General features: G+C 44.2%; 1 protein-coding gene across 1 annotated transcript in view; it reads right to left on the bottom strand.

Moving 5' to 3' along the window:
- Positions 1-24,849, bottom strand: part of CFAP61 (cilia and flagella associated protein 61) — a 161,711-nt gene that overhangs the window by 127,591 nt on the left and 9,271 nt on the right. Inside the window, exons 6-7 of the mRNA XM_016212031.2 lie at positions 17,837-17,969; positions 8,098-8,257 (exon numbers count right to left, since the gene is read on the bottom strand). Of these exons, the coding sequence (XP_016067517.2) occupies positions 8,098-8,257; positions 17,837-17,969 (293 nt within the window). The remainder of the gene's footprint in view (positions 1-8,097; positions 8,258-17,836; positions 17,970-24,849) is intronic.

Genomic DNA, 24,849 nt, shown 5'->3' with positions numbered 1-24,849 from the left:
CACACTGGCCAGGGCACAAACTTTTTGAATTAATAAATATGTATATCGATAACTCTCTATTTTTAAGTGGCCCATTTTATTTTCTTAAAAAAGCCTTTTCCTATTTTAAGCTTTAAATTGGAAGAACTACAAAAAACACAACTAGAAGGAAACTAGATTTTCATGTGCATGTATTTCTTTTACAATTAGGACAAAATACTAAGAAGTCAGAAATCTTAAAGAATCATTAGATTTGCAATGAACTAATAATAATCCTGGTGACTTCTCTGCTTGGCAGGCTAATGTTCATGAGACAACTACCAACTACAACGACTGACTGTCTTGGCCAGCCCGTCACGGGGGGCTGCAGGGTATTGTTCCTCAGCTGCCAGGCTCGTCCCCAGAGGTGGCTGCGTTTCAGAGCTGGGTGAGGTGACGCCATACCTCTCTTTCCAGTGTCTCTGGGGTTTCATGAGGTTTAATTAGTTAATTTTCACAGTGTGCCCTGAGATCCTGAAATGTGAGGTGCCTCAAAGTGATACTGTCTTTTCTATGAATACAGGGACTTCATGTAAAAGTATCAGAAAGAGGTCCGGATGGATGCATACTGAAGTTGTAACAACGGCTATTTCTAGGGAGGAGAGTGAGAACCCGGCTTGGACACCGATCAAAGGAAACTCAACTTTAACTGCGTTCTCCTAATTTTTTAAAGGGCAGTTTCATACATCACTAATGTAATTAAGATTCAAAAAGAATGTCTAATTATGAAAGTAAATTTCTATTTTGAAAATACTATGAAACAGTCATGTTTGGTTAGTATTTTAATACTACGGATGATTTCAGAAAATACACAAATGAATTTAAGTCACTCAGTTTTAAGAAAAGGAAAGAGAAAAGATTAGCGGTGTAAGTTAAATCATCCTTTCAATAAGGTTCAATGCAGAAGAATGAGCTGTAGGCCACTCGGCTGGGACCAGAAAAAACAGTAAGGTGCAGCCCTTCTTACTTTAAGAGGCTCACAGCTGATCAGAGGCCTGCAGGAGTGCGCACACGCACCATGCACACACACACCTCCAATGATCACATTGAATGTTTATTCTATTGTCAGTTAATTCACAAGTCCCCGACCACTTACACCTAAGTTGGCAGAGGAAAAGCTTCTTCTCCCAACAGTTTCGGTGATGAATGTGGGATGGCTGGGACTCCCTGCTTGTTCTGGAGACTGAAGAGGAGATCCCAGATCCTCTGACCAAGCCAACAAAAGCAAGCTTTCCTACCAGGCAGACTCCAGGAATTCTGCCCAGGGTCCAGTCCAGTGAGGGTAGTAAGGTTGTCAGTGGAAGTGGAGCTCTTGGGGTGCAATGAGGAAAAGAATTTCCTGGGGCCCCCACAGGAGGATGGGGTTTCATGGAAAGCTTTATCGATGATGTAAAATTAAAAGGGTTCCCTTGCAGGGTTACCATCTCTGTCCATCTCGCCATGGAAGAAGTCCAATCTTGTCTTCAGCAGGGCTAGATTTAAGACCACTGCCCAGAATTTCTGCTCCATATTAAAGTCCAGTCCAGTCCAGCCTCTGACTAGCTTAGCTTGTGTTCCCAGCTGCAGTCCATTGGGTGTGGGGTAGGCAAGGCCAAGGGCCATGTGGCTGCCTAAAACCACGTGGCTTTGGAGAGAAAACAGGTGAGCACACAGGAGAGTGCGCGTCACGGAGCATGTGTGTATTTACATAGGTATGTGCGTGTATGTGTATGTGTGTGTACATATATTTACACATACATACATAAACACTGAGAAAGAAATAGAAAACCTGAATATATATTAAAACCTTGAATGGAAATGGGATGTCATCAAAGATGAACCTGAAGTCAGAGCCAGTTTCCAAGGCGACTGCCCCAGGTCTTCCACTGGAGCTCACCTATACTCTCCTGAGAGCGAAAACACGAAAAGCCAGAGGAATCCACAGTGTAGAAAAGGGCTGCAATCCAGCAGCAAAATAACTCTCTTCATGTTGAGCTTAGAATTAATACATTTTCCTTTGTTTGCTGCCATGTGCAAAGACGATGATTTTAGTGATTGCTTCCTTAGCTGCTCTGCTCAGATTAAATTAGGCAGGCCCATGATACTCTAAGAGTCTCACAAACCCTGTGTAAACAGACACAGAACTCACAGTGACCCCAATGCAACGGGTGCGGCTCACAGACAGCCAATTTAATCAGGGACATTCAGGGTATTCACTTGCAAGCAATTGATTTTCAAGAGAAAAGTCAGCAGGATCAAACAGCCAGTTGGGTTGAAAATCCCCTGAACCACCTCTATCACCATGTTTTCTAGTAACTAACTCCTGACACCATATAGTGTAATAGCCAAATTACTATAATTATCCAGCAACACAAGTGCCGTATCAACATTATTTTAAACATGGATTTTTTTTTTTTTTGCATAATCTTTCATTTGGAAATGGAAAACAACAACAAACTGTGGTCTCCAACCAAAAGAAGAGAGGTCACCAAAGGGAACTAATAAAAGGGCTATTTACATGTGAATACACTAAGAGAGATGTGCTTTACAGTTAAATACACTCTTGAAATTCATTAAATGCCTTCTCCCTGCTTCATAAATGTGGGCAAAAGAGACACTGCCTACTGAGAAAATCATCCCAGCACATAATGATCATAACGAATATAAATAAAGCCGCTTTTCATTCAAAGACCTCAAGGCCCTATATGAAAATGCATTTGTATTTCTACCATTGTGAAATGGTAGCGAGCAGGGCCCGCGTCACTCCCAGTGCTTCGGGGGAGTGGGAACGCGCTTTCTGGTCATCTTGCTCTCTGCACAACAGAGTCTAAGGGGGTGCCTCACAAATCATTTGGGGCCGCTTTTTATTTTTTAGGTTTTTTACTGTTGACATTATTACAGATGCCCCCATGTTCCCCCCCTTTGCCCGCCCCCCCCCCCCCGGCCCTCACCACGTTGCAGCCTGTGTCCGTGGGCTGTGCATATTTGCTCTTCGGCTACTCTCTTCACCTTCTTGCACCCTGTCCACCCACCTCCCCTCTTGTACGTCAGACGGTTCCATGTATCCGCGACTCCAGTTCTATTTTGTTCGTCACTTTATTTTGTTCATCACTTTATTTTGTTCATTAGATTCCAAATATAAGTGAGATCATATGGTATCTGTCTTTCTCTGATGTAAAAAACCATTTCATGACAATGAGTGATCTTTTTAAATTTAAAAGGCCACATTCCTATGTTTTATTCGGAGATGTTATGAAAATTATATTTTGAAGGGCCTCTTAAATGTACAGTAGGCAGTACTTTTTCTGCCTGAGTTGGTTATAAGGGGCTACATTGGTTATTCTTTTGAAAGCCTACAGTTCCGTTATATAAAATTATATTTCTCCCTGCCCACGGCACTTAAGTTCCACAGCGACTCTGTATGGTAGGCCCCAGGTGTATAATGGGATTCACAGATCGGAACCTTGCAGGCCTCATTTAAAACATATTCCTGCTCCCCAGGCCACACCAGCCTACACGACAACTAAAGTTTTGTTTTTCGCTTGTTTCTATTTTTTTAATTTTAACTAGAAAACGTGGTGATGCCAATACAGTTGTGGAAACACAGGCAGTGCCCTATTTTGCCTTATGCATCATCAAGAAAATTGCTAGCTCAATTCTGATTCCAAAGTCTTTATTGTGCGATGCAGCGAACAAGACACAGCTTGATTTGCAAAGGCTGGGCAGGGCCAGTGCTGGGGCCGACTGGAGAAAAAATATTGTTTTGAGCCATTGTATTGTCACTGAAGGAATATATTCATAAACTGCCAGTGAGTGAAATATCCTGCTATGTATTCACTAACTCTTCAGAGACTCTTAGCGTCTATGTTTCTTTATGAACTCTTCCAATATTTGGAGAACTTGCTACTTCTAAACGAGGTACTCCACTAAATGAAAAGATCAACTTTTATCAGATTTTCCTTTCCCTGGGACAAAATTTGCATCCTTAGACACTGTTCCCATTGGTCCCAGTTTAGTCCCAAGACTTAGTAATTATAAACCAAAATTTCCAAGTGTGTGTGGTACGTTGTATGTGCAAAATGGATGGCAAAAAATGAAAACATATACAAATTATTCAGGTATAATGCAAGTTGAATGTGCATAGTTAAACTCTGTAGAGCCCATGTTAACCATCCATGTGTGATATGGCTGGTACGGTGGATAGCCGGCGATTAGGATGTGTGTCAATAGCTAAAGAAGGTAGGCCACAGTATCAGCTTAGGAATGTTGAGCTGGGACATTACTCTGCTTGGAAGGGTTGAGACTGTGAAACTGCACGTTTCACAGCTGGTGGGAAGAGACCAGATGCCGAGTCCAGGGTTTGAGAAGAGGCAGTTTAGTTGAGATGCGATTCCAGGAAGCACCAGGAGGGTGTGAGGAAGAGAGAATGGGAAGGGAGCGGCTAATAAAGTGCATGTCGTTACAGAGATGGCCCTTGTGGACCGCTGGAACTTAACTCTCTGGAGGAACTCTGGGAAACAGTGTAACACGCATGGCTCCCGGTTGTCCCACCTGAAGGGTGAGGGAGCCGGGTACTTACACTCTGACTACTAGCACTTGTGTATAAATGTTTGTACAGCTGGTGGGGAAAACTAGAACTGCAGTGTCTGGTGTGGGTTCCCTGAGAAGCAGATGTGGAGTCAAGGATTCAGGTTCAACTGTTTATTTGGGAGCTGGTAGAGAGAATAGCAGTAAGGGGGCAATGATGTGGGACAGGGAAACAGAGACTGCTCCTATAGTGCCAATTCCTGGCACTTATGGCCTGCCTCTGGCACAGGGGAGAGTGGCCATCCACAGTTCTGGCCAATCCCGCAGACACAGGTGAAGATTCCAGCAGATGGAATTTTTTCAGAGCTTACACACACACTTACACACACACACACACACACACACACACACACACACACACACACACACACACACACACCCCCCAGCCTTGGGGCAGGATAGAAAGTTAGGGAGAACTCCCGACGTGGAATGAGCAAGTAGGAATGGACCTCACAAGCCATGAGCCCTTTCATCAGAGTCCAGCCTCCACACTTGATCAAAGGGAAACAGTTTACAGCAGGAAAACCCTGCCATGGTCACCGAAGTCAACAAGAGGGACCAGCTAGAGCCAGATCATTCCAAGGTGGAGAGAAAAATTGACCAGAGGCCAACCCCAAAGCTCACTGTAGCATCATTACAATGAAACTGACACCACAAGTTGAAGGGGGTGGTCAAGGTGGGCAAACGCAAGAACGGACCATATTAGGAACAAGACCCCACCCAACCCGAAGGCAGAGTCAGAATTTGGTGCCACAAAGTTCAGAAACCAGGATCACGTAAAATCCCAGGAACCAGTGACTGCGCACGTGCACAACTCACTCGAGTTGGCCTGCATCCACCTGGACGCCTACTCTCGCTCCTCTCCCAGCGGCGCCCGTGCCCTGGCATCTCTCTTTCTCTGCTTGAATAAAACTTGCTTTTGTTCTTACCCTAACTAGTTCTTGAAACCTTTCCTGCATGAGTCAAGAGCCTGGAGGTCGCCTGACATGTGAAAGGTCCCAGATAATGCCCCCAGCACGGGCCAGTCTGGGATATGTCAATGAGGACACATGAAAGTGATAACTCAAATACCTTGCTAAAGTGAAGAAAAACAACAACGGATCATATATATAGTGTAGTAACACCCCCTCCTGCCCCGGAGTTTTCAGTCAAAACCATCCTAGGTAAAGAAAGTCACCTTGCCAAGAAGAGAGGGCTGGGGCTGGGGCTGGGTCAGGCCCTGATGAGCTTTAAAACCTCGCCTGAGCTTGGGCAGGTATAAAAAATATACATCACCACCTATCCTAGCTCTCCCACATCAAGTTATAGGCACAAAATGAGATGATACATATGAAGATCCTTTGAAAAGTAAAAAGTACTAAACAAAACACAAGGTACAAGGCACAGTGATGTGTGCCCATCTGAAACGAGAGTTTTAGTTCATATTTTAGAGAAATTATATTTCCTTTAACTTGAGACTTTCATCAGAAAAAAGATGACCAGTAGATCATAGCACATTCAGAATTTTCTCTGGAGCCGCATTCTTTGTTGTTGATAGGAAGATGGCAGCAAAATGTGTTGATGACTCTTTTCTTAGACATAATGAGTTGTTGATTATTTGCGAATCCGTCCCTGAGTTATTTGGAAGTCTACAATAGCGCTCCCTGGTGAAAATCTCATAATCATCTTTGTATCAGTGAACATAAAGCTGGATCTTCAAAAATAAACAAGGCACAGAAGATAACACAAGTTTTCCTGTTTCTTTTACTTACCATCCTATCTGAGATCAACTAATTTTAAGTAAAAATATTAAAGGCCGCAGAGAGAAAGACGACTTCTTTCAGCTTCCATATCTCTGTGGGCTTCTGCTAAACAGAGATGTACTAGATTATGTGTGTTTTTAAGTCCAAATTTAAAATTTTGTTCTCCCCATAAAGTTAGAGAATTTTCCATTCTATATGGAAATTCATTCTACATATGAAACATCAGCAGCCTCAAAGCTACTCAGCAGCACACTGGAAAAGACTATATCTTTTCAATTTGTTGTTAATAACAACAGTCACAGGAGGGGGAAAAAAACAACTTAAATTTTTTTCAGGACATTCTCTGGGCTTGGTACTGAGCTAAGTTAGCACATCATGCAGATTCTAACATTTAATCTTCCCAACACCTCTTTGGGTTAGATACTATTCTTTATCTCCATTTTATAAATGAGAAAATTGAGCCATAAAACCAATATTTAATGCCACCTTTGATTAGAATGTATGCATTTGAAAATGGCAATGATAACTCATGGCTGAAGATTGTCTCACGCTGAAAAGTTCCTTCTGTACACTCCAGCATCTCTCTGCTATGGAGCATGGGTAAGTCCACCTTCGCTATTACAAGGTAATGACCTCAAATCTCTCTTCTGGGAAGAGTCCAGTCATCAGAACGGAAAGGAAAGAGCGTGTCCGCCTGCGGCTGTGCCAGTTCTCTGTAATGAGTGAACGCTCGGAGGAGCTCTGTACACCCACGCACTTGGTTTACCTTCCAGGGGATGACACTGGCTACTGTTCAGATTAACAAGAATCTGATCACCACCCAATGTGTTCCTCTTGCTATTTCTGAACAATCTCAATATATAATTGTACAGACATGAGATAGCAGAACGATTTGAAATGCCCTGACTTGAACCTGGGAAGACCCAAGCAGGTGAAAGGCCAATTGCAAAGAAACAACAATTGCTAATAACAATGACCAACATTTATTGAGCGCCAGAGCAAAGCCCTTGGCTTGGGTAATCTCAGTGGAACGTCGCAACTCCTCTGCGTGGGAGGTATTACTATTATATCTATTCTACGAATGAAGAAACCCAGGTTTGGAGAAGTGAATTAACATATCTTGCCTATACCTATCTGATTTAAGAACTGAAACATTTAACTGCAAAGATACCCAGAAATGCAGTAAGATCTCATTAAATTGAAATACCAAAGTTGGACATTACCTAATTTCAATAGGTGGAAATCCCAACACAGACAATGTTTTAAAATCAATTTTGTTATTTCACATGGTTAGAAATAAGTTAAGCAAGTTAAATATCACTACTTGCAATAGGTCAGCACTACATAATAATTTGTTAAAGACGTAAACACAGAAGCACTAACTGGTGGGATTAAAATTTAAAGGGATATAGAACTTCTATAGAACTGACTTGAAAAATTCACTCATTATAATTACACTTGCATGTGTGTTTGTGTGTGTAAAATCCTTAAATAATACCAATTATTTCACCATGAACATTCTGAAGGCAGACATTCTGAATTTAGAAAACCTCAAGCTGTGAAGCGACTATGTCTAACTAAACTAAAATTTAAAAATTAGACTATCTGAGCTCATAGATATGTGCACAAGGATTTGATTAACCACGAAAAGAAACTACACCTTAAAGAGAATTTCAGGAGATATAAATTAGTCTCATCACTTCGTAAAAAACACAACTGTGTATAAGGCATGGGTTTAATTCCTGACAGGTTCCCATGACAGTCCCTGTACCTTGACTTCCTTGAAAGCTCAGCTCTTGTGGTAGTTCCAGAATGTCATCGGGATGTGGAACGCAGAGTCCATGGAAGGGCCCCAAGTCAAAGCACTCGTGCAGGAGCTGCATGTTCACTCTCGAGCACACGCTCATGAAACCAACAGCTACACCTTCCACCTGAAACATCCAAAATATCTGATTACTCTATCAGACCTCAAATGAATTCCCAGCATGAAACTTCCACGGGTCCACAGCACGTGGGTGGGTGGTAGTTTGGCAGGTCCTTTGAGATGTTTAAGGGAGGGAGCAGTGTTTTCCTTTGGTAGCTATAGCGTCCAGCACAATGCATGGCACACACAACACACTCAAAACAATGTTCAGTAAGTGAGCATTGTAGACAACCCTAGAAATGGATACGTAACATAGGGAAGCCGCCAGAGGGCTCTTGAGGGAAAACTGTTTGGAACTTAACATGCGCCCTCTTTGCCCAGGCAGTGCCCCTGCCTGCCCCATATCCTCTGTATTACCTCGCTGGGAGCCCAGCCTTCTGTCCACTCTCCTCCCCTCTACCACGCACAGTTCTCAGTAAGACCAGCCATTGCTCCAGTGTCCCTCTGACTGACCCCTGATTCAGAGAAAGGTCCTGGTTACTCACTCTTTATCAGGTGGGAACTCTTCGATTTTCTTGATTTATTTGATTAGATGGTCTTATGGGGAGGAGATGTGAGGAAAGAGGTTTGTGGAAATGTTTGAGTGAAATAAACTCGTGGGTCTGATCTGAAAATGCACCTATCGCCTTCCAGCATTTTAACAGACACCTGTTCCGAACCCCTTACAGTGGCCCCATGACTGCAGGCCTTCGGTGAAGATGCACAGGTAGGAATGAGAATGTGATAGAATAAGAAATTTATATTTGCTCTCTACCCCTGGTCCAAGCGCAAGCTCCCAAAACCCTTGCAATTTCCAGAAAAGAGCATCTTTTGTTTTTCATAATAGCCCTTTTCAAGGATACCTGAGTTTATGCTAGTAAGATGCTAATAAAATGAGGGCTAGTTGTCAGAGGAACCAAACCTGTGATTTGAAGGTTGGAACTTTCAGTCCCACCCTTGACCTCAAGGGAGGGGAGAGGGGCCGGAGATTAAGTTCAATCACCAATGGCCAATAATATACTCAATCATTTATGGAACCACCATAAAAAACCCTAAACAGCTGGATTAAGGAGTTTTTGGTTTAGTGAACACATCATTGAGGTGCTGGGAGGTGACGTGCCCAAAGAGGGCATGAAAGCTCCACACAGCTTCCCCTACACCTTGCTCTACACATCTTTTCCATTTGACTGTTCCTGAGTTGTAATTTTTTAAATTTTATTTATTTATTGATTTTTAGAAAGAGAGGGAGAGAGAGAGGAACACTGATGATCGGTTGCCTCCAGCATGCCCCCTACTGGGGAGCAAGCCTGCAACCTGGGCATGTCCTGACTGGAACTGAACCAGCAACCTTTAGGTGTATGGGACAACGCCCAACCAACTGAGCGACACTGGCCAGTGCCTGAGTTGTATCTTTTATATGGAACTGGTAGTAGTAACTAAAGCATTTCCATGAGTTCTGTGAGTTGTACTGGTAAATTAGTGAACCTGAGGAGGGGGTTGTGGGGACCCCTGATTTATAGCTAGTCAGTCAGAAGTACAGGTGACAATTTGGGACTTGCGACTGGCATCTGAAGTGGGAGCAGTTTTGTGGGTATGAGCCCTAAATGTGTGGGGTCTGTGCTAACTCTGGGTAGTGTCAGAACAGAGTTTCAGGACACCCAGTGGTGCCTAGAGAGCTGAAGAACTACTTGGAGTGGAAAGAAAACCCTACACATTTGGTGTCAGAAGTGCTGTGATGAGAAGAAACAAGTTATTTTTTAAAGAGTAACTAGCTAATCTGTACCTATTATTGGTACTAAAATATAAATTAACAAATTTTAATTCTGTCATATTCCACATTAAGAGATGACTGTGACTGAAATTCTGTATTATGTCCCTTCAATAATTCTATATTTCATTCTTCTCTGCAAGATAAGCATTTAAAAATTTAAAAGAGAGCAAGAGAAAATGTGTAGTTCTTTAGTTAACTTATTGTGGTAATTATTTTGCAATGTATACATATATCAAATCATTATGTTGTACAACTTAAACTTATACAGTGTTATATGTCAATTATATCAGTTAAACTGGAAAAAATTAATTTCACATAAATAATTCCTACTGGTTATTACATGGGTTTTAAGAAAATTCTGGTTGAGTGATTGGACTCTACCGGTTCTTGTTAGAAACCAGCATTTATCCCTCAAGTGTTTAGACTATTTTTTGAGACAACCACTTCACTTAAAAAGTAGAATTCAATAATCATAGGCATTCCCTAGTCCCAAGAATATAGCATCATCCCATAAATGTCTATTTGGAGAAAACGGTTAATACTTTAATTCAGCAATTTTCAATTAGTGTGCAGCGAGAATTCTTAAAACATGCAATACCTGACTATTTAGTCAGGGGCACTGACCTCTTTTCCCTTAGATTGTCATATTTAAAAAATGACAACAGCCCTGGCCAGGGTGGCTTGGTTGGGCGTTGTCCAGCGCACCAAAAGGTTGTCTGTTCAGTTCCCGGTCAGGGTACATACCCTGGTTGCAGGCTCCATCTCCAGTACGAGGTGTGCAGGGGGCAGCCGATTGATGTTTCTCTCTCTCCCTCTCCCTTCCTCTCTCTAAAGTCAATAAAAACATTAAAAAAAAAAAAAAAATGACAACAGCCAATACAGCAATAGCTGACTGGTGTGAATGTCCTGTCTTGAACCATAAATATATAGGTCATACGATAGAGCTGCATCTTATTGGTCACGCTGCATAATAAGGTTGCATCTGATTGGTTAATTCTTGGTACCAGAAATCCTTATATACAAGTATAGGGACCTGAATTTTTCAAAAGTCACTTTGGAGCAAAAAGGGTAGGTAATTATTATTTTTGTAAATCATTCAAAGTTATACGTATTTTTTTTGTCAGATCAGCAAAAAATATTTTTTTTGGTGTGCCACAGAATTTTAGTAATTACTTTGTGTGCCATGAGAAGAAGAAGGTTGAAAATCGCTCTTTTAACCTACTAAAGCAGAAAATTTAGCTACAACAATGCTCAGTCTTTTAAATGAAACAGAAAAATGAGGTATTAAACTATTTGTCCTCAAATGCACCTTCCAGTTTAAAACCATTGTTTTTCAAACATATGTGTGAAAAATACATGTGAGAATCCCTTTATTTCCCCCTTAACGTTAAAATATAAGAGGATTATTTAAAATTTAATTTTTCCGTGCATGTTCTTTTCTTTACAGACCCCCCAAAATGATACTAGCTAGCTGTAAAAGGCTGAATTTGCACAGCTGTTTTATAAAGCCATTGACACTTTCGTAAAAGTCCAAAATAAACATTTTAATTTTTTTCCCAAATAGCAAGCGATTGTTTGTCTTGTTTGCACTCATGAACAAAGGCTGAGTAGCTGCAGTTGTCTGGCTTCTCTGTAATTTTAGGCCCAAGACTCAGCAGACGCTGATTAACCAATCCATCTACCATATGTGCAGGGAGAGGCGGCCAGCCTCCCGCTCGGCAGGGAAAATTGGCATCCATCTTGGTTCACATGGAGATGTCCCTCTAATCTGCAGCCACGCTGGCGCAAAGAAACTTCGATGGCCTGAAATACCTTTTGCTGGCTTCACAGCGAGCTGCATGCACATGATAAGAATGTATTATTTATAAGACTGCTGTTAGTAATGAGCTATTACACTAATGGCTCATTGTGTTTGGAATTGATTTCAAATGGCATGGATCACACATTCTAATGAAAATGAGAAAAACATGTTTTGCCATTAGGAACAAAGATTTAACATTCTCGAATTCTACAACCTGTTATATTCCCATCATTCATCCCGGGCTGTGACAATTCACAAAAGTTCACAATTATGGACTGCTACAGAGCAGGGACGTACTATGGAAGTGTCTGCTTTTTCCTTTGAGTTTCTTTCAAATGACTATTCTGATTTGAGAAACACTGTTCTGAATGATGGATTTGTGGAAGTGTTCAAATGCATCTTTGTGTGTGTATGTTTTCTGAAAGAATAAATTGATTTAATGGACTGTTTTCACTTGTACAATGAGAAGGCATTGATTGCTGGCTGCTATCTGCCCTCCAGGTGACAGAGATACTTTCTAGCACAAAGGTGTCTTCAGTTATCTTATACTAAAGAGAGAAACTGTAAGTTGTGCTATTGTTGTGATGATCTACATGATGGTACATAAGGCTCAGATTACTAGAAAATCGTACGTGCAGTGGCCTTGTCTTCACAAGCACGTCCATTTATAGACGCACGTGCACTGTGTGGTACATGCTTCCATCTAAAAGGCCCTACGGTCGTCCATCCCTTTTGGGTGGCAATGCTCCACAACGAGGCTGCCCTCATTGTGACCACTGCCAGCTTTGATCCCCTCTTCCTGATGCCAAGGGCATGGCTGAATTGGCAGGCTCTGCCTACACGCATGTCAGTGGTGCCTACTCACTACTGCTGCCCAAGCCATGGATGATGCCAAAGCAGACACTCTGCCATCTGTCTCTAGGAGCCGCCCTTGGCCTCCAGCTTCCCTTCCCTGAAATCTCAGTTTGGAGTAAACACCAGATGTCAAGGTAAGCCAGGGCAGAGTTATGAAAAGCAACTTGCGGCAAAGTGGTAACTCAAAACTTCTCTAAAACAGCTACCAAGCCGAAGAATGACCTCGCAGTTCAACACCTTTAATTAAGGGCTTCGCACATGGCACAGGCAGAACTCCTGTAGACATTCTACACGCATGGCCCGTAACCACTGCGGGCTGGGCTGGTAGGAGACAGACTTGATATACTCTGTTCCATTACCTCTGGTTAACGGAGACATATATAAGCATGGTGAGCAAGTAAATGCCTAACTGGCATTTGGGGGGAAAGTCCTGACTTGCAGCAATCGCCAATTTCTGTGATGTAAGTACTCCCATTGTGGCCAATTGTGAGCTACTGATGTGATGTCACTGAACAGGGAGCTCGAAAGGGACGCCCAGTAGCCACCATCATATAATAGTCCCACTATACAGAGACCACGGACATAAACAACCCGAAGAGCATAGATAATAGTAAAATAATTAGGATGTGATGGCTGCTGAGCATTTATTCACGTTGCTTTTAATATAACTTATTACATTGTAAGTTTATATAATTTAATTTTTAATAATGGCTGTGTTTAATAACCAGCTTGTAAAATTACTGAAGATATAACAATTGGCTCTTGTAAGCTAGAGAGAGCTAATTCCAGCACGCCACTGCCTAAAGGACCAACCTGAGGAAGACCAGGGAGTTGGGAGAACGGCACAGGGAGACAGGGTAGTGACAGCAGGGATCTTGAACCTGAAGAGGCTTAACTCACTGGATACAGCTTGGAACAGGCTGAAGGCCCGCTCCCATATGCTAACACGGTTTCCTCCCTGTTGGGGGTCCTGCTTCTGCCCCTCCGTTTGAGACTGAGTCTGCGGTCTCATCTCCACAGAACACAAGGCTTCTGATGACAGAGGCTGCGCGACCTCTTGGAGACTGGCTCTCTAGAGACACCAAAGGATCCTTGCAGGTTGGGGTTGCAGTTTTCAGGCTATAACGTTCCTCTCATGTTTATGCACAATGAAAACGTGCAACATGACTAGAGAAAGAAAGAATGTGAGGGTCTTCCCACTGCAGCTGCTCTCCACAAGCACTAACTCAAGTGATTTGGGTTGAAACTAGCACCTTGCAATGAAAACATTAAAAGCCTTCTCCAGAGTGACTTCAGCGTCATCACAGCATAAAGATATCCATCATTTTGTCCCCGAATTCAACAGCAAATATTCTGTATCTATCCATGAACAGAAGTGCCTTTGAGGGAGCTATGAAATCCAGGGCCATATGTCACGGGACCCGGGAGGAGTCCTGCCCACCTGTGCATCAGGAAATAGGCAGACAGACATCAGTGCTGGCTCTGACCCTATGTGGCCTATGAACTGGCTCTAGCACCTCTTGCTGTGGCCTGGGAACCACTAGAGAATACTGACTTAAATAATCATTTGCAGAGGAGAGAGCCTTTGTGAAAGCACATGTTTCTACAGAAGTTCCAGGACTTGGTTGGAGCAAAAACATATATGAATCGGACACACTGGAGTGGGTAAAAGGAGCAGTTTCACTTTACTCATGTCACCTATCCCCCAAGGAGGCGCAGATTAGTGCCCAAATAGATCTTCCTTGGCCTGTGATTCATCCTGGGGTGGGGTAAAGGGATAGCATACGAGTGAGTACCAGCTTCCCCAACTGTGTGGAATGCTTCCTACGGACTCATTTCTCTTTCACCCTATTCGGGGTACTAAATCATGGGCTCCCAAACTGGGTGAGTGGGGTGGGTGAAAAGGGTCTGGGCAAGCAGCAGATAGAACTCTTGGAGAAAATGAAAGAAACACAGATTGTAAATGTGTTGCAAATTCCATCAAGAAGTCCACCCATTACCTGTTAGTAATGTCTCACCCATGAATCCCCTCAACTGGCCCAGGAGCACTCCCAGCTCTCTGTGTGCCTTACCCATATACCACCCTACCCCCATGGCTAGCTCCCTTGCATGTTCTCGACAGCAGCATGTGCAGGCTTTGGCAGATGGCTAGTGAGCACATGCAGAAAATCAGTTGAATCTGTGGGCCAGAAAGAGACCACAAACTTGAGCTGTAGTGCCATCTTTGGGAAAAGAGAAGCTGTCAGCACTCAGCCTGCTGCTTTGCAAGATTCAGAGAATACATACAAGCTTAAGAATTGATTTTGCCACAAGAGAAAGCAAGAAGCATGGAGCAGATGTATTCAAAGGATATACAAGAAAGTCTCAGAATCCCTAGCAGGGCTAATGGAGATATTTCACCTGTGAAGATAGTAAATACTGAAGGAGATGACTGGTACTTCAAAAGTGAAGTCAGTAACACAAAATTCCAAGGAACATTTAAAAATCAAGGAAATATGACACCACCAAAGGATCACAATTACCTCATAGTAACCAAACTCAAAGGCATAGAGAGCTCTGGTTTACCAGATAAAGAATTCAAAATAGCTGTTTTAAAGAAACTTAATGAGCTACATGAATGCACAAAAAGGTAATTCAAGGAAAACAATACACAAACAAATCAATAAGTTTAATAAAGACAGAAATCATAAAAAAAATTGAACAGAAATTTTGGAGCTGAAGAATACAATGAACGAAACAAAACAAAATGCAATAGAGAGCATCAACACAAGACTTGATCAAGCAGAAGAAAGAAATAAGAGATCAAAGACAGGATCTTTGAAATTACCCAGTCATAAGAAAACGAAAAAGAATGAAAAAGCGAGGAGAAAGTCTACATAATCTATTCGCAAAAAAGATCAATTTGCAAATCATTGGATTTTCAGAAAGAGAAAGAGGGAGGAGGAGACAGAAAGCTTATCTAGGACCTAATGGATCAGAAGATTCCAAATCTAGGGAGAGATTTGTGTATCGAAGTTCATAACACTCGTAAGTCACCAAAGTCAACTTAAAAAGATACTCTCCAGGGCACATTTAATAAAACTGTCAAAAATCAAACACAGATAGAGAATCTTAAAAGTAGCAAGAGACAAAAAGTTGTAACTTATTACAAGGGAACCCCCATAAGGCTATCTAAGCAGAAACCTGACAGGGCAGGAGGGCACAGAATGATATATTCAAAGTGCTGGGGGGGGGGGGGGGGGGCGCAGAACCCTGCCAACCAAGAACACTTTACCCAGCAAAGCTATCCTTCTAAAATGAAGAGTAGACTTTCCCAGACAAACAAAAGCTAACAACACCTCAGTACACTTCTGTTTAGCTATCAGAAGTAGGATATTCTTTATCAAATCCTGTGGGGGCAAACAGAGAGGGAACCCACCACTGGCTAAAATTCTGTAAGGGAGGAGTGTCCCTCTGCGAATGCCTTCAGGGTGAGACAGAATGAGAGATGGCCTCAGCCTGGCCGGGCGATCGGGGTTCAATTCCCGGTCAGGGCACATGCCCGGGTTGCAGGCTTGATCCCCGGTTGGGGGTGTGCAGGAGGCAGCTGATCAGTGACTCTCTCATCATTGATGTTTTTCTCTCTCTCCCTCTCCTTTCCTCTCTCTGAGATCAATAAAGATATATTTTTTTTAAAAAAAAAGAGAGATGGCCTCAGAGTTGCAGAGTTGCTCACACCAGCCACCTGGGATCCCAGGCAGGGCTGCTCGCTGCTCTGGCTGCAACACGCTAAGGCTAGCGAGCCTGCCCGTTCTCTCTGCCGTTCTTCTCACCCTTTCCCTTGGCGTGGACCTCGGGGTATATAGCTGGCATACCTGAGGGAGTGGGTCTCACCCTTTTGAATTCCCATCCCTACCTCTGGTCTCAGTAAAACCTTCCTGGACGGACACTGCAGAATCAGGACACTTGTAGGGCATGTCCTGAGTCAGTGATTACAACTGATGGGGTCACAGGGCCAGGCTAGGACAAAGTGGGGAAGATGGCCGGAGGGGTCAGGAAGCCCCAGGGCACAGTGGGACAGTGCTGGACTGGAGGGCACCTGAACTGCCTGTATTGGCAGCCACTCCAAAGCGCCAAGTCACTGGGGCCCTGCAGAAGAGCAGACCCAACGGGGGGGCCTGATTTTTCCAGAAAAGCTAGAAATTTCAATTGTTATAGGCACTTTCTTAATTTTTAAATGTTAGCCATTAATATAACACAATTTAATCATAATTACCTAGATCAAATCATGAGAAAACATTGGACAAATCCAAATTGAGAGACATTCCAAAAAATAACTGACCCATGCTTTTCAAAACTGTCATTGTCATAAGAGACAAAGAGAGACGAGGAAACTGTTCCAGATTACAAGGGACTGAAGACACATGACACTTGAGTTCACTGAATGATCTGGATTTCCATCTGCTATAAAGGACATCACGAGGACTGTCAGTAAAATCTGAGTAAGGTCTGTGCTTAGATAACAGGGCTGAACTTGATTCGATCACCGGGCTATAGCTATAGAAGAGAACACCCTTCTTTTTAGGAAATATACTCTGAAGTATTTAGTGGTGAAGCGGCATTACATGTGTATCTTACTCAAAAATGGTTCATGAAAAATGGATGTCTACAGATAGATGTGAAGAAAAAGCAAGCAAAGCAATAACAATGCAAGTTGGGTAAAATGTTAGCATTTAGGGAACTGGCATACGTATAGGTTTCCTTTAAGTGTGAAATTTTGTTAAAACAAAAAGTTAAAAATTATTCTCCAAGTCAAACAAAATCCATCTGCCAACAGAATGCTGGTTTCTCACTTGTGGCCTCTGGGATCGTGGGGTCTCAGAAATCCCCCCTAACCACCCCTGGGGGACCTTTTCCCCTTACCTTAACTCTAACCCCTACCTATAGACACAGGGCAACAAATCCACAGAAGCCTGGGCATCAGAAAGGACCTCACAAAGCCCTAAACACCTAAAGCCAGTTAAGTCTGGGAAGGGGTGTGATGCCACAGCTCGGAAGCCGGCTTGGCAGGCCACGTGGAAGCGCATGGGGAAGGAGGAGGGGATGGCAGCTCCAAAGGTGCTGGGCGAAACCAGGAGCAACAGCGCTTATTTCGCCCATTTCTGTCACTAAGTGTATCCCTAGGCAGATTAATCACCAACCTCACACACGACAGCATGATTCTCCTCGTCTTGGGCCTCTATTAGTTCAGCCAGAAAGTATTCGCCGTAAGTTGCTCTCAGAATTGTGTCGTGGTGCATAAATATTGGCATGAGATCATCATGGTCCTCCACCCTGTTCAACAGAAAGGCTTAAGTTTAGTGTTCTTGCTTTCCAGGGAGCACCTACTACGTGCCAGGCCCTGTTCTGAATGCCAGGAATTACACAGGCAGGGGGAACGGACTTCCACTCTAGTAGGAGAAGCAGACGAAAGTGTACCACATGCATCACTTCACACATTTCAAATGGTGATAGTGCTTTGGGGTAGAGAGTGATGGGGTTCAGGGGTCAGGGAAGACCTGAGGAGGGACATCAGCGTTGAGACCTGAATGAGGAGAAGGGGAGGAAGCTATGTTGAGACTTGCGGGTGGAAAGCTCCAGGCAGAGGGAACACACTCAGCATGTTTGGGTGTGAAATGCAGAGCAGCTTGTCATGAGCCAAAGGACAAGATGCTGGGGGCAGCATTGCCCAAATGTGTTCCAAAGGACAGTACTTCTGTGACATTGTCCCCAGAATCTTCTTCCTCCCCGCAAATGAATCCCACTGTCTAAAAACGACTTCCTACTATAGGTCCCGTCCTGGAGTGTCACAGTTCTGTATCAAAGGCAAGGCTCTGAGAAGTGCTCTAGTAAAGAATTTGAACTTTGTTTATGCATTTCCCCAACACCGGCCCACCGCATACTTCATTCCGAGATACTGCAACACTGCCCGTGGAGGGGGGGTGCTGGAGGAAAGGTAACAAAGCTCTGGGGACAACCACATCCCACCTCCATTCTCAGGACCCTCTACAGTGACCTTGACAACCTGTGTGTGTGCGTGTGTGTGTGTGTGTGGCAGAGAGAGGACCCAAGAACCAGATTTATGGCAGCACAGTGATGCTGGCCCTTGGACCCATTTTGCTGCCATATTTAACATTCTTTTCTTTGTAGTACATTCTTGGTTATATTTGGTGTTTTATTTTACTCTCTAGGGTGTTCTTATACTTTTATCCAGATACTTTGCTTATTAAAAATGTACACATTTGTGTGTGTTGTTTTTTTTTTTGTATATATCCCATTTGGCTACTAACCTCCCCCCTCCCGTTATTTCATTACTATGCCATCTTCATTACCCCACTTTATCTTCTATTATGTTCCCCTTGATATTAATAGTAGCTCCAGCTATTGAGTGGTTAGCATGTATATAAAGTTCAGGGCATTGTCCGGATCATCACAGCAGCCGAAGGAGGGAGGCACCATACTCTGCAGAGAGAGGAGAGCAGGCGCATGGGGAGGGTGGAACGCTCTGCCTGAGATGATAGAAACAGTTGGCAGCAGAGCTATGCCATGAACTCAGGTCAGCTGACCCGGAGCCAACCATCACACGTTATACTCAGCCAACAGTGCACTTGAAAAAAATCTTCCTTTAAATGGGCATTCCTTTTGAAAATTGGTAGCAAGAAGCACAAGCAGTTGAAAGGAGAGCCTTTGGCTCCAGGGTAAAAGATCAACGCCATGGATCATCCAGCCAGCCCTGCCACAATTCCTCCAACCCTTGCTGGAAAAGATCCCCCCATCCTGCCACAGCTCCTCTCCCCAAATCTAGACGCTTTAACTGGACCACCCTGTACACTCTGGATGAAAATCTCCACCCTTCTCTGAGGATGAAAACTTTACCTCTGGTGACACAGGCTCATCTGTTGGAATAATGTTGGTTTTTCACCAATAATAAGAATCTTAATGGAAGAACTATATACTTGAAAAACTAGGTCTCTGCCCTATAAAACCTGAGAGCTAAGGAGAGAGCTAGCCAACAGACCATGACACAAGAAGGAAAATTACAAACTCTTGTAATCTCTCCCTGGAAGGAGGGACAGCAGGGGGTCCTTATCCAGGCAACCAGAATATCTGCTTGTCATATTATCAACCTGGGTATGATGTCACTCTACAGTCCCCTTCCACGTGCCAGGGCATCAGGAGGATTCTCTAGTGGTGAGTCAAAAACATGGAACCAGAAACAAACACCAACTGTGCTTTTAAGACAGACATGACCATTTCACACACTGTGTCAGCTCTGCACTAATTGCTTTTAAATAGTCCTTGACCACTTGCCTAGCTATTTTTGTGTGTATGTCACCTATAGCTGGATGTGCTGAGGCTCCACAATATCTGTGTCAAAGGCTCATGGTGCACTTTTGAAAAGATTGGAAAATAAACCATACAGTGCAGTGGCCACAGCCTGGGCTGGGAAGCCAGGATGCCTGCGTCTGGATTTAACAGCTGCAGCCTTGGGCAAGTCACTTAACCTCTCTATGGCCACCATTTTCTCACCTGTCATAAAGACAGTAAATGTTAAGATAATAATGTTATTATTATTAACATTATTACTACTTAGGTAGGATGGGTCAATCAGAATCAATGCATGGAAGTGGTTATCACTATAAAAGCTTGATCAGTTGCCCCTTGGCCACTGTAGGTGTAAACTCATCCATTCCATGCACTATCACTATTCTGTTTAAAACCCTGCTTTCTTCACCTCACTCCCTTACTCAAAAGCTCTTACCAGCCCCCACTGTTTCTGGGATGGGCCAGAGCCCTCAGCCTCATTTTTAAGGCCTCCATCTTTCCATCGTTATCACAGCAACACAAGTTGGTCTACTCATTGCTCCTAGAAGGGGACCGCACCATCTTCCCTCCTTCCGCCTCCTTTCCTGTCCAGCACTTTGACCCCCTCACTTATTCCAAATTCCAGCATCTTTCAAGGCTCACCTACACCTCACACCCTCCAGCCTCCTTTCCCAGAGACCCAATGACAGGGTCATCACTGGATACTCACTGGCCACTTCTGGTGTTAATGCCAACGCAGGTCATGTTCCCAAGCAAGGAACATGCTCTTCGGGGACAGAGAGGGATTTCTGTGCTTCCCTGTGACAAAGACTCTCTCTTGGACCCAACTCTGACCAGGATACTCTGAGCCTTCTTCTCAACTAGGCCTCAACCTTGGCCTATGAAGACTGGAACAAACACTAACATATATTCTAACACCTTAAGGCCACATCCCTAGGATGACCATAGCCCCCATCCCTAGGATGACCATACCCCCCCCTAAAGTGTCTCCCTGAGAAAGCTTAAGGCTCCCCCCAGAAATGTCCTGTTTGTTCCAGCTGACACCTGTGGATAGGAGCCCTGTCTCCCAGTCTCTGTGGGAGGGTAGGAGTCTCACTTGAGTAAGAGCCAGTTAGCAAACTCAGCTGGTTTTCACGTGGGCCAACCCCCCTCCCACTTTATGTAAGTTTTCACTTCCCTGACTCAACTGGGCCCTTATCAACCCCCCCCTTCCTTCCCTCTCCCTTTAGAACTTCATCACCTCTGTACAAACTGAAGTTGAATTCAGTTCATGTTGAACTCTTCTCCCTGCTGCAATAGCTTTCACTGATTAAAATCTGTCCCTGCCACTTCAACCAGCATCTGGCTTTGCTGACACCTCACATCGGCACAGGCCTGTAGCCCGCAGCTCAGGTGCAACAATGATGGCCAACCTGGGCGCCGTGCTTACCACACGCCAGGACCCGTCCAGAGTTCCACAAGCACGGAAGCCTGAGGGGTGCCGTCGCTGAGCCTGTTTCTCAGGTGAGGGACATGTGGCCCGAGAGGGCGTATCTGAGGAGGGAGCCCACAGCCAGCGCTGGCAGCTCCGCAGCCCCTCTGCTGAGCCTCTGACTCCACTGCCTGAGAAACCTGCCCGGTCACTTCGAGACCGTGCCTTGGTTTCTCATCTACGAAAGGGCCCAGGGACAAGGAGAGAGAAAAGGGTACAATGTGGTGCTACAAGGGACACTCTCAAGTTCAACCTCTGGCAGGCAGAGCGCCCTCAGCAGCATTTGCTCTGGAAGACTTCGCACACCCGTCACCTGCCACCGCACCTGGAAGCCCGGTCAGCTGACCCTGCCTGAGCACCCGGGGCCTCAGCTGAAGGAGCCCCACTGCTTTCCAGAAGCCACTCACTTCCCTACTTAGCAACCTACCCAAAGGTGCCCACAGGGGTGGCTTTACTCTAACGAGCCTTGGATGATACTAGTTAAAAAAAAACAACAGCCAAAAAACCCACTTTCAAACTTTATAAAATAAAAGTCTGCATCAATATCTAGTAAAGAGAGAATTATTTTCAACAATGGGAAAATAATCCAATATCCTAATCATTTTCAGTGGCTCACGACTGCTACCACCCAGGGAACTCCAAAATAAATTGTGCACATTACATGGGCTTATCTATTTGATGCACACAAAAATATTACCCCATGGGTATAAAAGTCAGGAGTCAAGGTTCAGAGAGACCCAGGGCTGTAAGACTGATCACGAGCCCTCAGCAGCCCATTCGCAAAATTATCCATAATCACACCTCAAAACTAATTCTCCTGGGAAAATAAGAGGAAACATCTACATTGTGGAGTTCTGAAGAGTCTCTCCCTTAGCCCTTCCCCAAAATGGGGAAAGAGGAACTTGTTCTGCTCAAAGTGTTCCTTGGGGTAATTGATAATTTATGATCTTGCATCAGCCCCCAGTGCTAATGATAAAGTATGACATCAGCCTCGCAGAGTCTCAAATGGCACAGGACAAAGTCTAGCCCCACAGAAACAAAACACCCTGGCTACCAAAAACAATGCATCCATCCAAATGCATAAACGCAAGCACTGCGAGGCCACGAGCACTGCCTGCCACTCAGGAGGAGATCCGTGACCTCCTGTGAGTTCGTCCTGCACAGGAGCGCCACACGCCCATCACCTCTGACGCGCAGCATCTCAGTAGTGATGACTATGGGAGGCTGTAGTTCACCAACACAAAGGACAACAGGAACGACACCATTCTCTGAGCGAAAAGCAGCATTCCTTATTTCTTCCATTCAGCACATGGCTTGGAGGAGGCGACCACGCACTTGTTGATGTCATCAGCTAGGGAATATTTCATTTTAACTTGTTTGGAGGAAACAAAAGGTCCATCCCATACATAAAGACTGACTGACTGACTGCTCAGGCACCTAAATGCCCATCGGACTCTGAGAAACATGCCGGATGCAAATGGAGTAAAATCCAAAGCTTAAGAGAATCAGCAGCCTCTCAGGGACACCTCACTTGGGGTATAGATGTCCTTTAAGCCCAGGAGAAGGCAAGGTCAAAAATGGCCAGGGACCTGATGGCTCTCACTGGCTTCCTGGGAGGTAGAGACAAGAAAGAACAAGCTCACTCGTCATTTCCACTATGGGTGAGCCTGGCTTTCAGGAGCGTTGGGATGCCTGGGCCCCACAGAACTTCCCGGGGGGTTGGCACGGTCTCTCAGTGACAGGCAGGCCCTAAGATTGCTTCAACGCCTCAACATCCTGACCACTCTGCTGCATAATTACCATCCTACAGGCCACCTTCCCTCACGGGCGGGAGGCGCACATTTTCTTGCCAGCAAAGAAACCACTGCAAATTCACGGACAGAAAGTTCGTACTTAAGGACTACGACAACATTAGCAGCAGCAGCAGGCCACCTCTGCACTTAGAATATTGGCAGGGCCTCCCCTCTCCTGTCTGATGGCATTTTCTGCATCCAGAGAGGATTTGCATTTCATTAGCTAGACTTGAAAGTGCAGCGTTGAAAAAGTGCTTCTTGATATCACTTTAAATGCCATAAATATTGTGTTTTTTCAGGCCTGAGTGTGCGTATGTATATTTTAAGAAAACACGGAATGGCCCTGGCTAGTGTGGCTCAGTTGGTTAGAGTGTCATCCCTACACTGAAAGGTTGTGGGTTCAATTTCAGGTCAGAGCACAAACCTAGGTTGAGGGTTTGGTCCCCGGTTGGGGCGCATGTGAGAGGCAACTGATCAATGTGTCTCTCTCACATCAATGTTTCTCTCTCCCTTCCTCTCTCTAAAATCAATAAACATATCCTAGGGTGAGGATTGAAAAATAAAAAAATCAGTGAATGAACAAAATAATTCATAGAGGATCCAATTTAGTGGCAGCGCTAAGGAATGCAGTGTACTTTAGCTAAACCAAACTTTTACCATGAACACTGTTTTAACTCGGGGAAGGAAAACCTACAGTTGACACAGTTTTTCTCCGGACAAGTAACAAAAGCACCATTTTCTTTCCAAGGACTCTTATGACCTCTAGTGGTCTTCTTTAAGAAAATCAAATCATACCTAAACGTACTCCATTTTAGACCTTTAAAATGGATTTTATTAGTTTAATAAAATTAATTTTATAACGATTTAGCTTGTGCTCCTTGGAAAATGTCACTCTTTAAAAGTTACAAAGGATTTTAAACCCTGAATGACTTCAAAGTATATTCAAGGCCACTGACACCACCAGGCTCTGACCCTGAAGTCTACCTGGGCACAGCCCGGCAGCTGGGTGTTAACCAGACTCTACTGGCTGGGTACCAGTTTTCTCTCTTATTGTCATTAGCAGCTCACTTTCATCTCTCAAGATTCTGCCCTGTTCCACTTTAAAGTCCCTCCCTTCACTAGACAATCGCCTTTACTCTCATGGTATCCTCACTCGTGAGAGGACCTATATTTCCAACTCTCTCCTGTCCATCCAATGCTATTATTTCCACTTTTGGCTAATGACTCCGTCAGCTCCCCAAAACCCTGAGTCGTCACTAACTTATTTTCATTCTTGAACTTCTCCATCCAAATCGCATTTTCACTGGTCCATTCCCCCACCTGGGTTTCTTTGACTTGTCAAGGCCTCGCTTCCAGCCGGTACCATTTCTTCGCCAGGCTGTTCTGTGCTCCTCCCCTACAAGCCACCGACCACATGAAAATCGGTTACCTTTTAAAAGACGGCGCATATCATGCCTCTGCTCTTCAGTGCTCCCTGATGGCTCCAAGATAAAGCCTTCTCATTAGGGTTCTCCCTCTGCTATCCAGAATCCGCTCTCCCCCCCCATACCTTGAACAGCAGCCACACCTGCCTACCTGCCCGGTA

The sequence above is a fragment of the Miniopterus natalensis genome, chromosome 7 (assembly GCF_054644295.1).
Source record: "Miniopterus natalensis isolate mMinNat1 chromosome 7, mMinNat1.hap1, whole genome shotgun sequence".
NCBI lineage: Eukaryota > Metazoa > Chordata > Mammalia > Chiroptera > Miniopteridae > Miniopterus > Miniopterus natalensis.
The sequence above is the reverse complement of the archived record's forward strand: the minus strand, read 5'-3'. Positions and strand labels throughout refer to the sequence as shown.